Source organism: Oratosquilla oratoria, chromosome 23 (assembly GCF_046742065.1).
Source record: "Oratosquilla oratoria isolate Oo_2021 chromosome 23, ASM4674206v1, whole genome shotgun sequence".
Taxonomy (NCBI): Eukaryota; Metazoa; Arthropoda; class Malacostraca; order Stomatopoda; family Squillidae; genus Oratosquilla; species Oratosquilla oratoria.
The window spans coordinates 60,427,792-60,445,140 of NC_134799.1; the positions used below are offsets into that span (position 1 = coordinate 60,427,792).

A 17,349-nucleotide genomic window follows, 5' to 3' on the forward strand; every position below is an offset into this window, starting at 1 on the left:
AAGCAGTGTCACAAGACACAGCACATCCACAGCAAGGCCGCTTCATAAATTCGGCGACCCCCCCTCTACGTCCACCCATGCAGAAAAGGAGAAGACGGGGAGAAATCCCTTCGGGCTGCATCAAATTTGTTCTTATACATACTTCCTCACCCCCCATCCTCCACCCACTCCCCCTCATGCATCACAGCATCATCTATACACAACCCCTCTCCATTCACCCCTATCTTCTGCCCTCTCCTGTCCTTCCTCCACAGACATTCCTCTCTTTTGTAATGCTCCTTTCACCCCATCCATCCATCTCATCCTAGGACGCCCCCTCATATTCACTCCTTCCACCTCCGCCTTCTACACTTCTTTTACTAATCTTTCTTCACTTTTTTCACTTGTTCTTTCCATGTGTCCAAACCATCCTAATACTCTTTCATCAACCCTATCTCCCAGCTCCCTTTCCACCCCTGTTCTCCTCCTCACCTCCTCATTTCTCACTCTATCTAGCCTAGTAACCCCTATCATACTTCTTAGACATTTCATCTCAAACACATTTAAACTCCTTCTCTCTTCCTCTCTCATATATATACAGTATATATATAGTGATATGGTTTAACATCACACACTCCCCCCTACCAGGAGGCTAGGATGGTGCCCCTCACAGAGGGCTTTGGGATGGAATTTAATGAACCATGCCCTTGGTTCAACTTCGCTGGTGGCAGGATTTGAACCATCCTCACCTTGACCTTTGCCGCAAGTAACGACACCCTAACCCGCTCAGCCAGCGAGCTTCCTATATATATAGTACCATATATATATATATATATATATATATATAGTACCATATATATATATATATATATATATATACATATATATATATATATAGTAACATAATATCACCAAAAGTAGAGGAATGGCAAAATTTGGATTTAATAACTTGGAACTAGTTGCCAAACCAATGTGAACAGATGGAGTGAGACTGCTGGTAGCCAAATTCATCACCATGAAGGGTTGGGTAGTAGTACCCTTTATTAGAAAAAGAGGGTAGGAATCTCACAAAGTTGCCTTGGTATATTCTGAACATTATCAAAGAACTACACATTCCTCACCTTCTTGACTGCTTTTCTGAATAAGTCACATTCCTCCTCATGATTACCCAATGGTTCCTTCAAAACCACATGTTTGACTGGGGTAATGGGGTCACCCACTACTTCAACCTGAAAGTATAATGATCATTATGTACAGTACATATATATCTACATACCAAAAAACCTTTTTCCCCTTATAAAGAGGTTACCAAGTTAAAGCATACACCCATATTCCCTAGACCTGTTTAGAACTTATATGTCACCCCTCCATGTTAGCCCCTCATGGATGAAGGGTCATCTCTTTCTGTACAGTATCTGGACATAAACACTCATGATCCTGAAACTTTCATGATTTTTTTTTTTTTTTTTTTTTTTATTTAGTACAAAACTGCTATTGATGATATGAACCCATCTCCAAATCACTCCTCACCTTGGATGGAGCCAAGTGGCTCTCTAGTGCTTCATGCATGGCCTTGCACTTTTCCTGAAGGTCCACCACCAATCGTGGCCCTTCGTCTTCAATGATGTCCAAAGCCTTGGAGAAAAACAAGTTAAAACATGGTAAGACTGATCCACAAAAATGACTACATCTCAACCTATCATATCTATATACAAATAGGCTTCTTCCTCCTGACAAAGAAGGGTAGCCAGCAAAGGCAACCCACCCTCACCCACTCCTCTCCCAACCATCAATCATTTCTTTTATCTTAGCTCCTTCTGGATGAAAAATCATTCTTGTCCTCTGCCCATTGCCCAGATCAAAAGCAATGCAGACAACAGCACATCTACACCAGGGCCAGCTTCTTCATTTGCACAGCAACCTGAATAGAGGGTCTTTGGGCAATGCCATTTTTTCCCTTTTGATTCACAGCCATTTTCCACATGCACCTCTCTCTTGCCATCTCCCTTCCCTGCTCAAAAGACATTCTCTTTTATCTCAAAACCCTTTTGCCCCATCCATCCATCTCATTCTTGGTCTACCCCTTAGGTCGACTTCATTCACCTCTGCCTTCAACACATTTTTTGCTCGTCTTTCTTCCTTCATTCTTTCTCAGTGTCCAAACCCTCCCACTCTTGTTTGATCAACCCTTTCTTCCTGCTTCCTTTCCAGCCCAGCTCTCCACCTCATTTCTCATTCTATCAATCCTTGTTACCCCCACCATACTTCTCAGGCACTTCATTTCAAACACATTTAACATTCTCTGTTCTGTCACCCTTCAATTCCAAGTGTCTGCCCCTACAGCACAATCACCCCTTCTTACAGTCTTCTCTGCATCCATCCCTAGATACCTATTCTCTGACACTTTTCATTCTTCCATGACATTTACTTCCTTCACTCTACAGTTTTCCTTCACCCCAACTCCGCCATTTTCTACTACATGCAATCCTAAATATCTAAAAAATATCCACCTTTCTCCTTTGGAGATTTACCTCCACCTTGCTGCCACCCTCACCTCTTGTACATCTCAACACTCTGCTCTTATCTACATTTACTATCAACCTTCTCCTATCACATACCTTCCCAAACTCCATTACTAGCTGTCTCAGATCCTCTTCTGACAGCCACAACTGCAGTGTTATTACAGCAAACAACTCTCAAACCATTTCAAATCCCCTGTTCGTCACCCTCACATCTAAATCTGTACCAACACCCCCATCCCTGTACACATTCAACCTAACCACTATGGCAAAATAACACCCCTAGTGCAGACACACCACCTCAAACCACTCTCACTCTCTCCATTTCCAACCACAACATAAGCTCTACTAATGTAAAACCTCGACTTATAAAACAAACACACACACACACACACACACACACACACACACACACACAACACCGACTTGGTGGCACGGTTGATAGAGTACTGGACTGCCAGTATGGAGATGCGGCATTACCTGGTTCAAACCCTGCCCACGGCTGAAATTATTTCAGTATTGCTGCACTTCGGGTCATTTCAGACGCTCCTCAACTTACGTTTTAGTTACGTTCCGAACGGCCGAACATAACGTGAAAATGAACGTAAGTTGTTACTGTACGTTCCAGTAATGTATGACCGTTCATACTGTACTATACATCCATAAATTCTATTACCATATCTTATAAAACACCCCTAGATAATTAATCATAAACATAACATTGTAAAATAATAACATTAATTTCAAATAAATTAAATTCAAGCAACATAAAGTGAGATGGTGGAGGAGAGGGAGGAGGGGGAGGAGGAGGAGGAGGAGGCAAGGCACGTTCAGTCTGTCGTTTGCGCCATGTAAACAATGGACACAGCGTCATGCGTAAGTATCGTTTGAATGTCTCGTACTACGTAGAGCGCGCTAAACTCAAAAATTCATTCAAAACAAAAAAAAAATTACGATTTTTTTTACAGTCAGTTCAAACGTAAAATAAAAAAAACATAAAACGAATGAACGTAAGTAGAGGAGCGTCTGTACTCCGACTCTCGTGGGCGAAGAGTTGGGGGTGTGTGTGTGTGTAAGGTCATAGCATTACCCATAGATCAGTCATATGAGCTCTGAGCTCTCTTCCGGGAGGGAAATAGCTGTCGATCATGAGTCCAATACATGATCCAAAGACCAAAGTGAAAGGTGAATACACACACACACTTACTTGTCTTACCACAAAAATATGGTCCACTCAATCCCTACCTGTCCTAAACCCAAACTGTTCTTCACCAATAACTCCCTGTTCCTCTCCTAACCTTCTCAATCAACACCCTCTCATAAGCCTTCCCAATTACACTTAAACTGATCCCTCTGAAATTATACAGGCACTCCTCCAGTCCTCTAGCATTCTACCTTCCCTTAGACAGATTCAGCCTCAATAGCAGTCCACTATTTTACTGTGCCTCCCTTCTTCAGAAGTTCCACATAACACTCATCTAACCCAGTTGCCTTACCTGCTCTCACAATTTTTAAAACTACTTGTACCTCATCTTTTCTTATTTCTCCTGTTTTCCTCTCCCATTGCCATGATTTTCTTAGTGCCTCCCACTGCTACCACCAATGTCTCCCTATCCTTCTCCACATTCAACAGCTCTCTAAAATACTCTGCCCATCTTCCCCTTACCACTTCCTCTTCCATTAACATCTGTCCATCTGTGCTTTTTACCTTTTCTTCTCTACTTGACTCACCTCTTCTTCCTCTCTTAACTTCTTTCCAAAACATCTTTTTATTACTTTCAACATTTTCTGTCATACTCCTCCATTTTACATCTGCTTTCCAAATTTTAGGGTTCTGGTTGGAGTTCTACTCCCAGACCCTCTTATGCCTCAACTTTTTGTAGGATGAACATAGAGCAGGATCCCTGGTCCCACCACACAGTCCTACTTCATTGCCTTTTATGACTGGCAATGGCAGAATTCTTTTGATGCTCTACCACATGGGAATACAAAGAGGTAGAGTCACTGTGGTGGTAGAGGACAGTTTCAAGGGAACAACAAAAATGAGGGGCATTCATAGTACAAAAGTAGTATTATTCCTCTGAAGAGGTTTTACTTTAACTACTTCAATATGGTGGCACAGGGTGCTGGCTTACCCGAGACTTGTGCCATAGGATTTTATTACAATTGGGGGTGCGGGGTGGCTATACTGCTGAAAAAGAGGTCTTAATCGACAGCAAGAAGTTCTGGCTGAGGTGGGTGTGGCTCTCAAACTGAAGAGAAATGTCTGGTTTGCATTGTAGTGAGAGCTTGTGGAGGGCATTACTGCATTCAAGGGGCACTCCAAAACAGTCTCTAAAGTATTAGCTGTGCACTACCTTTGAATCTCTACTACATAACATGCAATCAATACCCCATTATAGAACAGGAGAAAAAAGAAAATGTAAGGCCAGAAGGAACAGTGAAGGTTATTATTTATACATAAAAGTAAACAAATTCATATAACTTACCTTTATTGCAGCGGCTGCCAACATTGGGGGCAAGGAGGCAGAGAAACAATAGCCAAGGCCAGACAGCCGTTGATGTTCTATTACAAAATTGGTGCCCACACAGAAGCCACCTGTGGTAGCCAGTGCAAACTCAAGAGAAGCCATAATCATATCTACCTCTTCAACCTGCAAAACAAATCTAATTCTATAAAGTATCCTTACTCCAAGTTAGATAATACGGCATTTATTTTTCATCACATAATGGTCAAAGTATTCACCATTCATTTATCTTTCAGTTGATGTACTGGTTTTTACACTATATTTGAAATTCAAGTTAGCCCTCAAAGTGAAAAATTGTAGCAATGACATATAGCCCATTTTCTGTTGAGAGGAGCTCCTGTGTCTACCCTACAAAATCACTCGGTGGGAAAAGGAACCCCCCCCCCACCATGGAGAAATTTTACCTGCAGGACCTACAAAATCACTCGGGTGGAAAAGGAACCCCCCCCCCCCCTACCATGGAGAAATTTTACCTGCAGGAGTTATCAGATTAGTCCACCAATGAATACACAATTGTCCCCACTTCCCCAAGGGCCTATGGACTCTGGATTGGGCCAGAGACACTTTTTACACTTCCACACACTACTCCTAATACTCTTCCTATCTTGTATCCCAATATTTTCACACCAGGTCAGTACAATGGTGCCTGACCTCCCATCTCTCTTCCATTCAGCTGACAATAGAGAAACCAACCCAGGCCCTTACACTTGCCCCACCTGCACTAAACATATTTATTGTAAGCACATATATACATATACTACAGTCGCCACAAAAAAATCTATACACTTTTTCCGCAAAAAAAATCTATACACGGGATTTTATGAATAGATTTCACTTAATTTCCCGCCATAATAAAAAGTGGGCGGAGCTACTGATGACGTGGGTGTGTAGAGCATGCCTTTTTACACTGTTCGCCAACACATCACGCTTCAATGCGCTGCCAGCGCTAGATGAGAGAAGTCTATGCATGCTGCTCTTTAGTGCCCTTTTGTTCACTTTTTCACTGACTTTGGTGCCCTCTAACTCTCCTTCTGGTGATCAAAATGGGTCATTCCAAGCTTTCAATGCAAGAAAAGGCCCGCGCCCTAGCTCTGTTAGAGCAGGGAATGTCTGTGATACGTGTTGCCGCAGACCTGCAGGTGACCAGAATGGTCATTTACAGCCTGAAGAAAGCAGCCGCCACACACCCTCCTGGTACGGTACCACCAAGAAAGCCAGGCTCTGGAGCCCCAAAGAAGACATCTACTCGCACTGACAAGATCCTAAAATGAGAAGTGATGTCAGATCCATGTATAACAGCTGTTAGTCTGAAGCAAAAACATCCTGCTCTCCTTAAAAACGTTGCTGAAAGAACGATCCAACATCGGCTGCAGAAGGACCTCAAAATGCCAGCTCGACGTGCCGCCAAGAAGCCCCTGCTCACAGAGGCCATGAAGAAGAAACGGATTGATTTCTGTAAGAAATACAAGGACTGGACATCAGAGCAGTGGCAGAAGGTGATATTCAGTGATGAAAGTACCTTCAGGCTGATCAGGGGCAGCTCCAAGATCGTTCGTCGCCCCAGTGATGTGTCCAGATTCGACCCGCGGTACACAGTTAAAACAGTGAAACACCCAGACAGTGTGATGGTGTGGGGTACCTTTAGTGGTAACAAGGTCTGGGGTGGACTATGTTTCCTCCCCAAGAATGTGACCATGAAAGGGAGCAATTATATCAATGTTTTGAGGGATCACATGCTCGAATTTTGGGACATCCATGAGTGTGATCATTTCATGCATGACGGTGCCCCTGCCCATAGGTCTACGGAAGTGATAAAGTTCCTTAATGACAACAATATCAGTGTTATGGAGTGGCCAGGCAATTCCACAGACTTGAACTCAATAGAAAATGCCTGGAATCTGATGAAAAACGAACTGGAGAAATCGCAACCCACCAGTATTCCAGACCTGAAGGAGGTGCTGAAGAAGATCTGGGTCACTATGGACAGAGCCTACTTCACCAAACTCGCCTCTTCAATGCCCAGAAGGATCCAGATGGTACTCAAGAACAAGGGGAACATGACAAAATACTAAATGTAACTCTTAAGTGGAAATAAAGCACATGTTAGTTGTACTTTTGAGTTTTATTGTCCAAAAGTCCTTAGTGTATAGATTATTTTTGCGGCGACTGTAATGGCTAGTTCACCCTTACAAGGGAGGTAGCCAAAGGCACAAAATCTACTGCCACCCATTCCATCCCCACATACTCCCCTCCCCTCCACCCTCTACCCTCCCTCTTATCTTGGCTCCTCCTGGATGATGGGTCATCCACACATCTTGACCACTGCCCTGGGTCAGAAGCAGTGTAGCAAGACACAGCACATCCACAGCAAGGCAGCTTCATTTAATCAGCGACCCCCAGAAAAAGAAAAGATGGGGAGAAATCCCTTTGGGCTGCATCAAAATATCATTCACACATACACCCTCACCCCCCATCCCCTACCCACTCCCCCTAATGCATCACAGTATCATCCAAACACAATCATTCTCCATTCATCCCTATCCTGTCTTCTCCCTTCCTCAACAGACATTCCTCTCTTTCCCAATGCCCCTTTACTCCAATATCCATCTCATCCTTGGTCGCCCCCTCATGTTCACTCCTTTCACCTCTGCCTTCCACACATCTTTTACTAATCTTTCTTCACTCATTCTTTCCGAGTCCAAACCATCCTAATAATCTTTCATCAACCCTATCTCCCAACTCCCTTTCCATGTCAAGGCGATCTTTGACTTTGAGGACTTTTGTTTCAGTGTAGGTGGTCTGTAGGTGTTGTTTATGTGCAGCCTGTAATTGTTTTTAATGTTTTGTTTTGTATGGTCTGAAGGGTGTTGAGGTGTGTGTCTCAGTGAGATTAGGTGCCCATGCTGGACTCGCATAATTCATCACTGAGTGTATGCATTGTTTGTATATTGTAGCGTTAGTTTCTTTATTTTGTCCACATGTTGTTCCACTGATTGATTTAAGTGCGCTGAGTCTAGGTGTGCATTTATTTTTTATGTTTGTGATGTGTTGTTTAAATGACATGGATGTAGAGTATGTTACACCAAGAATTTTTGGTGTGTGTGTGTGTGGTATTAGAGTGTTGTTGATATAGAGTTGAGGAATGTATTTGTGTTCTTTTGTCGAGTTGGTGAGAAGTGTTGCTGAAGATTTGGCTACACTACATAGCAGAACACCCACACACACCAAGAAATATAAAAAAAACACCCAAATATCTATATCACACACAAATACTCTCTTCTCTTCCTCCAAAATCACCAAATACCAGCCTCCAGAAACATATAATCACATCACTCACTGCTCCATTAACACACTAAAAGACAACAAATTGCTGCATGCCAGACCCCTTGATATCCATCCCTCTGAATCCTCTATCCCACAAAATGACAGTCCACCTGGCCAAACTGCGACGCAGCCACTGCCCAGCCCTTCTAAGCTACCAGATGAGACTGGATGACAGCATTGTGGACAAATGCCCAGGATATAACACTTCACCCCATACTATTCAACACATCATGGAAGACTGCATTATACACAATCATGCACACAAACAACACAACATACACTCCATAGGATTTGTGGGAAAACCCCATTTCGGCTGTGGCATTCCTTGGGGAGACAGGACTGCTCAGACAGACAGTCTAGGGAACAACAACAACTCCCTTTCCACCCCTGCTCTCCTCCTCACCTCCTCATATCGAACTCTATCCAGAATAGTAACCCCTACCATACTTCTCAGCACCTCATCTCAAAAACATTCCACAGGGTAATTGACGTTTCAAACAAGTTAGGTGAGAATGTGATGTATGCAAAAATGATACACGAATTGGAAAACAGTCTAGATAAAACGAGATATGAAGACAGGACACCACGAGCATAACTCCCCTTCCTGTAAAATACAACTAGGTAAATACATTCAAACTCATCCTCTCTTATGTTCCATGTTTCTGCCCCATACAGTGCTGTCAATACAATCTCTCCTTCATACAATCTCCTCATAGTATCCATTCCTAAATGTCTATTTCTCATTACAAAGGATTACAAAGGCGGAGCATGCCGACAGGAGACCTTCTGGTCCATATCTAGGTCAGATGCAAAATAAAAATCATAAATTAATAAATAAAAACTATAATAATGTAAATAACAAATAAAATACATAAATAAATGCATAGGTATAGTTAGATAATAAACAAACAGGTAAATATACATATACCAATATACCAAGGCTTTTTTCCCCCCTTACCAGGGGGGTAGCCAAAAAGGAAAAGGCACAAAAACATTCCCACCCATTTCATCCCCGAAAACACTCCACACCCCTCCACCCTCCTTCCCATCTTAGCACCTCCTAGATGACGGGTCATCCCTGCACCCTGTCCACTGCCCTGGGTCAGAAGCAGTGTCGCAGGACACAGCACATCCACAGCAAGGCCGCTTCATTAAATCGGCGACCCCCCCTCTCCGTCCCCCCATATAAAGGAGAGGACGGGGAGAAATCCCTTCGGGCTGCGTCAAAATTTTTGCTCACACACACTACCTCACCCCCATTCCCCCGTCCAATCCATCTCATGCATCACAACATTTTCCATATACGACCATTCTCCATTCACCCCTGTCTTCTGTCCTCTCCCGTCCTTCCTCAACCGACATTCCCCTCTTCCCCAAAGCCCCCTTCACCCCATCCATCCATCTCATCCTAGGACGTCCCCTCATGTTCACTCCCTCCACATCTGCCTTCCATACCTCCTTTACTAGTCTTTCTTCACTCATTCTTTCCATGTGTCCAAACCATCCTAATACTCTTTCATCAACCCTATCTCCCAGCTCCCTTTCCACCCCTGTTCTCCTCCTCACTTCCTCATTTCTCACTCTATCAAGCCTAGTAACCCCCATCATACTTCTCAGACACTTCATCTCAAACACATTCAAGTTCCTTCTCTCTTCCTCTCTCATGTTCCATGTTTCTGCTCCATACAGTGCTGTTGGCACAATCACTCCTTCATACAGTCTCCTCTTAGCATCCATTCCCAGATTCCTATTCCTCATTACACTTTTTAAACCACCATAGCATTTACTCGCTTCTCTCAATCTACATTCTACCTCCACCTTCACTCCACCCTTTCCTGCCACATTTGCACCCAAATATCTAAAACTATCCACTTCCTCCAGTTGCTCTCCCTTAACCCCTTCCATACGGTGTTAATGCTCACTTCCAGATTACTGCCACTTTCACCCCTTGTACATCTCATCACCTTACTTTTACCCACATTTATCTTTAGCTTTCTTCTATCACACACTCTCCCAAACTCTGTCACCAGCTTCCTCAATCCCTCCTCCGATCCTGCCACAAGCACAGTGTCGTCCGCAAACAACAGCTGGCTCACCTCCCACTTTGCTCCATTTTCCTTAACCATCTCCAATCCCTGACCCACTACCCTTGCATTCACCTCTCGCACCACCCCATCCATGTATAAGTTGAACAGCCAGGGTGACATAACGCATCCTTGACGAAGTCCCACCTTTACCTCAAACCACTCACTCTCTCCATTTCTAATCCTGACACAAGCTCTACTACTCTCATAAAAACTCTTGACAGCTCCAAGAAGCTTTCCTCCTATCCCATATATCCGCATAACCTCCCACAGTTCCTTTCTGTCTACCCTGTCGTAAGCCTTTTCCAGATCCATAAAAGCCCAAAAAACATCCTTCCCCTTACCTATAGATTTCTCAAATATCTGTCTTACCACAAAGATCTGATCTACACCTCTACCCGTCCTAAACCCACACTGTTCCTCACCAATTACTCCCTCTGTTCCTCTCCTAATCCTCTCAATCAAGATCCTCCCATAAGCCTTCCCAACTACACTTAACAAGCTAATCCCTCTGAAACTACTACATTCACACTTGTCCCCCTTTCCATTGTAAAGTGGAACTATACACGCACTCCTCCAGTCCTCTGGCACTCTACCCTCTCTCCAACAAACATTAAATAACCTCACCAACCAGTCCACCATCACTATACCTCCTTTTTTAAGACATTCTGCATGGCATCCATCCAGACCAGGTGCCTTACCAGCTTTCATCATCTTAACTGCTGCCTTCACTTCATCCTTCCTTATTTCTCCTCCATTTTCCTCACTCATCACTCTCATTTTCTTAGCATTTCCCACTGCAGCTATCTTTCCCTCCCTATCCTCCTTCACATTAAGCAACTCCCTAAAATATTCTGCCCATCTTCCCCTTACTGCCTTCTCCTCCATTATCATCTCTCCATCTGCACCTTTTACCTTTTCTTCTCTACTTGATTCGCCTCCTCTTCCTCTCTTAATTTCTTTCCAAAACATCTTTTTATTACTTTCAAAAATTTCTGTCATACTCTTACCCCATTTTACATCTGCTCTCCTCTTTGCCTCCTTTACCTTTTTCTTTACTTCTCTTTTCTTTTCCCTGTACGTCTCATATGACTCCCTCGTCCTACTTTGTAACCAATCTGTGAAAGCTCGCTTCTTCTCTTCTACATATAACTAATAATAAATTAAAATCAAAAGACAAATGATAACAAAAACAAATAATATGAAATAAATTATAATCATTACAGCATCTTGCTTAGGTGTTTATCTAAATGATTTTTAAAGCTTCGAACTGAACTACATTGCATTACCTGTGCAAGAAGTTTATTCCATTCATTAACTACACGGTTGGCAAAGTTGTTTCTACCTACTTCCAAAATGAATCTATTTCCGGACAGTTTAAGACCATTGTTTGTCCGATTCTCATTCAATGTGAAAATTTTGTCACTTTTGATGTCAATTCCCTTTAAAATCTAAAATCTTAAAGACCTGTATCAAATCACCTCCGAGTCTACGCTTTTTTTAGGGAAAACAGATTCATATGTTTTAGTCGATTTTCGTATGATTTATTTTTGATATTTGGAATCAGTTTTGTGGCTCGCCGTTGTACTTTTTCCCGTCTGTCAATGTCTTTAATGAGATTCGGTGACCATACAGAATCAGCATATTCCAAATGTGGACGAACTAACGATTTATATAGCTTGTTAATGAGTGATGGGCTTTTGAAATCAAAAGATCGCGCAATCAGTCCTAGAATCTTATTTGCTTTTTCAGAGGCTGAAATACACTGCTTGGATGATTTGAGATCATTACTGATAATTACGCCGAGATCTTTTTCACTATCCACTTTTGTTAACGAATTTCCAAATAACTTGTAATCATACTTACTGTTATTTTACCTATGTGCATTACCTTGCATTTACTTGTGTTAAGTTTCATTAGCCACTTTCCAGACCATAGCTGTAATATATCTAAATCTTCTTGAATATCTAATTGATTTAAGTGATCATTTGCCATTCCACACAGTTTTGTATCATCAGCAAATTTGGAAACAGTAGATTTTAGTCCATGGTCTATATCATTTATATATACTTTTTAATCTCCCAAGGCATTTACATGCTTCTCTCAATCTACATTCTACCTCCACCTCCACTCCTCCCTTTCCACACACATTCACACCCAAGTATCTAAAACTATCCACTTCCTCCAGTCTCTCTCCCTTAATACTCACTTCCAGCTTGCTGTCACTCTCTCCCCTTGTGCATCTCATCACCTTACTTTTACCCACATTGATCTTCATCTTCCTTCTTTCACACACCTTCCCAAACTCTGTCACTAACTTCCTTCAACCCTCCTCTGATCCTGCTACAAGTGCAGAAGCATCAGCAAACAAGTGGCTTATCTCCCACTTTTCTTTAACCATCTCCAATCCCTAGCCCATTACCCTTGTGTTTACCTCTTGCACCACCCCATCCATGTATAAATTGAACAGCCAAGGTGACATAACACATCCCTGGTAAAGTCCCACCTTTACCTCAAACCACTCACTCTCTCCATTTCTGATTCTAACATAGGCTCTACTACTCTCATAAAAACTCTTGACTGCTCTTAAAAGCTTTCCTCCTATCCAATATATCTGCAATACCATAGTGCCTTCCTGTCTACCCTATCATAAGCCTTTCCCAAATTCATAAAGGCCCAAAAAACATCCTCACCTTTTCCTATAGCTTTCTCACATATGTCTTACCACAAAAATCTGATCTACGCAACCCCTACCTGTCCTAAACCCACACTCTTCCTCACCAATTACTCCCTCTGTTCCTCTCCTAATCCTCTCAATCAAGACTCTACCATAAGCCTTCCCAACTACACTTAAACTGGTCCCTCTGAAACTATTACACTCAAACTTGTCCCCTTTTCTCTTGAAAATAGGAACTATACAGGCACACATCCATCAAATGTGACACATGCCACAAATGATTTCATTTCAAATATACAACACTCACAAACAGAAATCAATACACAATACTTAAGGGGAAGACCAAATGTGTGATGGATGGATGAATGGGATGAAAAGGGCTTTGAACACATGGTACAGTATGCTTAGCAGAGACCAGAGTATGTATGTGTATGTGTATGTGTATGTGTATGTGTGTGTGTGTGTGTGTGTGTGTGCATGTGTGTGAAGAATGGTTGTGAATGGATGACAATTTGATGCAGACTAAAGGGATTTATTGTCTTCCCTATTTTTTGTGTGAGGGAATGAGGAATGAGGGTCACTGTGTAAATGAAGGAAATGGCTGGCCCTACTCTGTGCTTCTTCTGGCCAGCTCATTAGGCAGGAGACAAGGATGGCCCTTCATCCACAAGGAGTTAGAATGAGAGGGAAATAAACTGGTAATTGATGGGATTAGAACTGGGTGGCATGGGTGCATGCCTTGGCTGCTACTAAAAAACACAAGAACACAAAAATGAAGGAGACTGCAAGAGACCATAGGGCCGACACTAGGCAGTTCCATGTCCATTACCACCTGTCATCCTCATCCATAAAGTTGTCTAACCATTTCTTAAAACAACCGATAGTTTCAGCGCTCACTACATGGTTACCAAGTCTATTCCATTCGTCAACCACCCTAATAGTAAACCAATTCTTGCCTATTTCCTTCTTAAATCTAAATTTGTCCAGTTTAAATCCATTACTGCAAGTACCGCCCTGTTGTCTTAATATGGTGACCTTGTTTGTATCACCCTTGTTAAAGCCTTTGAACTACTTGAACACCTCAATTAGATCACCCCGCACTCTGTGTCTTTCCAGAGAGTGTAAGTTAAGGTGCCTAAGCCTCTCTTCATAAGGCAAATTTCTGAGTCCATGTATCATTTTGGTCATTCTTCTCTGTACTGATTCTAGTGAATTGATGTCCATTCTATAGGATGGAGACCAAAACTGTACCACATAGTCAAGGATGGGTCTAACTATTGCTAGAGATTGATAATTACCTCTGCACTTCTATTTGTTAGCATCCTAGCAATGAAACCTAATGCTCCGTTAGCTTTATTCGTAGCGCTAATGCACTGTTTCCTGGTTTTAAGGTCCGGACTCACTAGAACTCCCAAGTCTCTCTCACACTCAGTTTTCTCTAAAAGCATGTTATCAAAGCTGTATCTATTTTTGGGGTTGTGTAGCCCTATGTTTAACATGCTGCACTTTGAGAAATTGAAGTTCATTTGCCATTTCACCGACCATGTGAACAATTTGTTAAGATCATCCTGCAGAATCTCTGCATCATCTCCTGACCTAATTAGGCATCCTATTTTAGTGTTGTCTGCAAACTTACTAACATCACTATTTATCCCATTGTCTAAGTTGTTTATATACATAATGTACAACAAAGGACCCAAAACAGAGCCCTGGGGAATCCCACTAGTAACATTGCCCCACCTGGATTTTACTCCATTTATGGTGACCCGATGTTTTCTGTTACTGATCCAAGCTCTAATCCATTCTAACACTTTTCTTCCTATGCCATGGGCTTTGATTTTATTTAGTAGTCTCTGGTGTGGCCCCTTATTGAACGCTTTGCTAAAGTCAAGTTAAATAACACTGTAATTATCATTGTTTTCTGATGCCTTATTTACTTTAGTGTAAAAGGATAGAAGATTAGTCACACATGACTTACCCTTGGAGAAACCATGCTGTGTGTCACGAATTAAATCATGTCTCTCACTGTGTTCTCCGAGTCTATTTACTATTATTGATTCAAGCATTTTACCTATAACCGATGTCAAACTTGATCTTTCAATGTTACTTGTCTCTCCTCTTTTGTGTACTACACTCATCATTTTCTCCCATCAGTCATTTTCCTGGCATTCCTCACTCATCAAACTATATCACACAAGCAGTGTACTGAATGAAAAAATAGCTGAACTTGTTCATAACATGCCCCTAGCACCCTTCACATTCATTCAAAAATACATAAGATCATGTAACCAGCACACCATGAGACCCCAAAATTCAAATCCTATATTTCATCAGGCTCCTGATTTCCCAACACTCAGAAATATAAGACAAACAACATAAAAACACTGTAAAATAGAGCAGCAAGTTACTACAGAATGCACCAAAACCACCACCCCTATTGGACACCTACATACAGAAACCTAAATCCTCCCAATAGAACATCACACGAAACAATTCTATGCAAGAATCCTTAACACACATCCCTCACATTATATCTCACAAGCACCACCAACAGAATGAAAAAACTATGCCAGTAGCATACTACTCAAACATCTACCACAACCTGCCACCAAAACTGCAAAAAACACCCACAGAAACATATTCTCACCCAAATAACTAAAAGTTCTTCATGAAAGACCACCTAACTCAATACTCCAACAACAATCCCCAGATACAAGTCCTACACAGAAAACCCTCCATACTAGACAAGAACTTAACTAGCACACCTGAGCTCACAATGCAATCTTTCATTGAGACAATACCAAAACAGAACATGCATGGCCACAAAACTGCCCAGATGCAACCACCACACAGAAAACAAAGAACACCTCATACTACAATGCCCCACATTGACTATCCCCAGACATTGCAATAGCTCTTCTCTAAGAGACTTATGGTCCTGCTCATGGGCAGTTGCTAGTTTTGTGAAGGCTGCAGGTCTTCTGTAGACAGACCTGGGGTAACAGATTGATTGCACAATCACCTGGCTCCTTTATGCATAAACTGAACTGAGAGATCACTCTGAAAACAGCAAAATCACAAGCATGATATCTTCAGATCACCACACTACATTAAAACAGTGCCAACACAATCTATCCATTAATTCAATGGCCCTGGTCTCTCTTGCAGAAGACTTACCAACATAGAGCTGACCTGGCTACAAGTTCCAAATGAACCATGCAACTATCATATAAAGACAGAGACCATCTCATTCCACACTACCCTACTCTCACACCATCTAGGCAACACAAGATGTCTTCCAGGTGACCTATGGGCCAAGTTAGTGGCCATGGGTCTCCTGCAAGATATTGAGCCCTCCAGAGATAACCTGAATGGTGAAATGTTAACCCCTTCGATATGATGATGCCTATGTAGGCGTCATGAGGAGTAAGTGGGTATGTGCGGATGCCGATGTCGGCGTCTCGATTATATATATTGTAGTTGTACCTGCATGACCCCCATACTCTGTAAACTGGCTTCATCATATTTTCTATGGTTATCAAAATTCACGGGTGAAAGAGAATGGGCAATAAAGCGGTAACTTTATTTTTTATAATGCGAGTATTGTGACGCAACATTGCACATCTGGCAGCTAATGCTGCCCGCGAGATTTTGGCCCATATTGAAGGGGTTAAGATAAGAAGCAGGCATCTTTATTCTAACAACCTTGTTCAAATGATAAAAGAGAATCAAAGATTTTTATACATTTCTCTTTGTTTTTGATAGAACCAGAAGTTGAACAAAAGGAAAATATCTATACCAACTTACAGGAATATTAAAGTGATCAAGAACACCCTTTCCATTGGTGCCTAAGGTTCCAAAGCTGATGGATTCATCAATAAAAAGTCTCAACTTGTGTTTCTGTCGTAGTTCAACAAGTTGGGGCAAGGGGCATATCTTGCCAGTATTGATGTAGACTCCCTCCACAACCAAATACCTTCTCGTAGCACAAGCCTTCTTTGGGTCCTGGAAAAATCAATGTTATAGTCATGTCAAAAGAGGACTTGCATCAATCATATATCTACTAATACGGATTCAAGTTGCTCTGACTGAAAACCTGCATCCCAAGACCAGCTCACTACAGTCCTTGGGCCTCTCCTATAAATCTCTAGGAAGAAACCAACTTGTGTGTATTCATTAGTATGGAAATGTATCTGTATTATAGACTAGTGGTGAGGAAATCACTGGATGTAAACTTT

General features: G+C 42.0%; 1 protein-coding gene across 1 annotated transcript in view; it reads right to left on the minus strand.

Moving 5' to 3' along the window:
• Spt-I (serine palmitoyltransferase subunit I) overlaps positions 1 to 17,349 on the minus strand; it is a 51,225-nt gene that overhangs the window by 14,347 nt on the left and 19,529 nt on the right. Inside the window, exons 8-11 of the mRNA XM_076207149.1 lie at positions 16,919 to 17,116; positions 4,988 to 5,152; positions 1,510 to 1,614; positions 1,101 to 1,208 (exon numbers count right to left, since the gene is read on the minus strand). Coding sequence (XP_076063264.1) covers positions 1,101 to 1,208; positions 1,510 to 1,614; positions 4,988 to 5,152; positions 16,919 to 17,116 — 576 coding nt within the window. The remainder of the gene's footprint in view (positions 1 to 1,100; positions 1,209 to 1,509; positions 1,615 to 4,987; positions 5,153 to 16,918; positions 17,117 to 17,349) is intronic.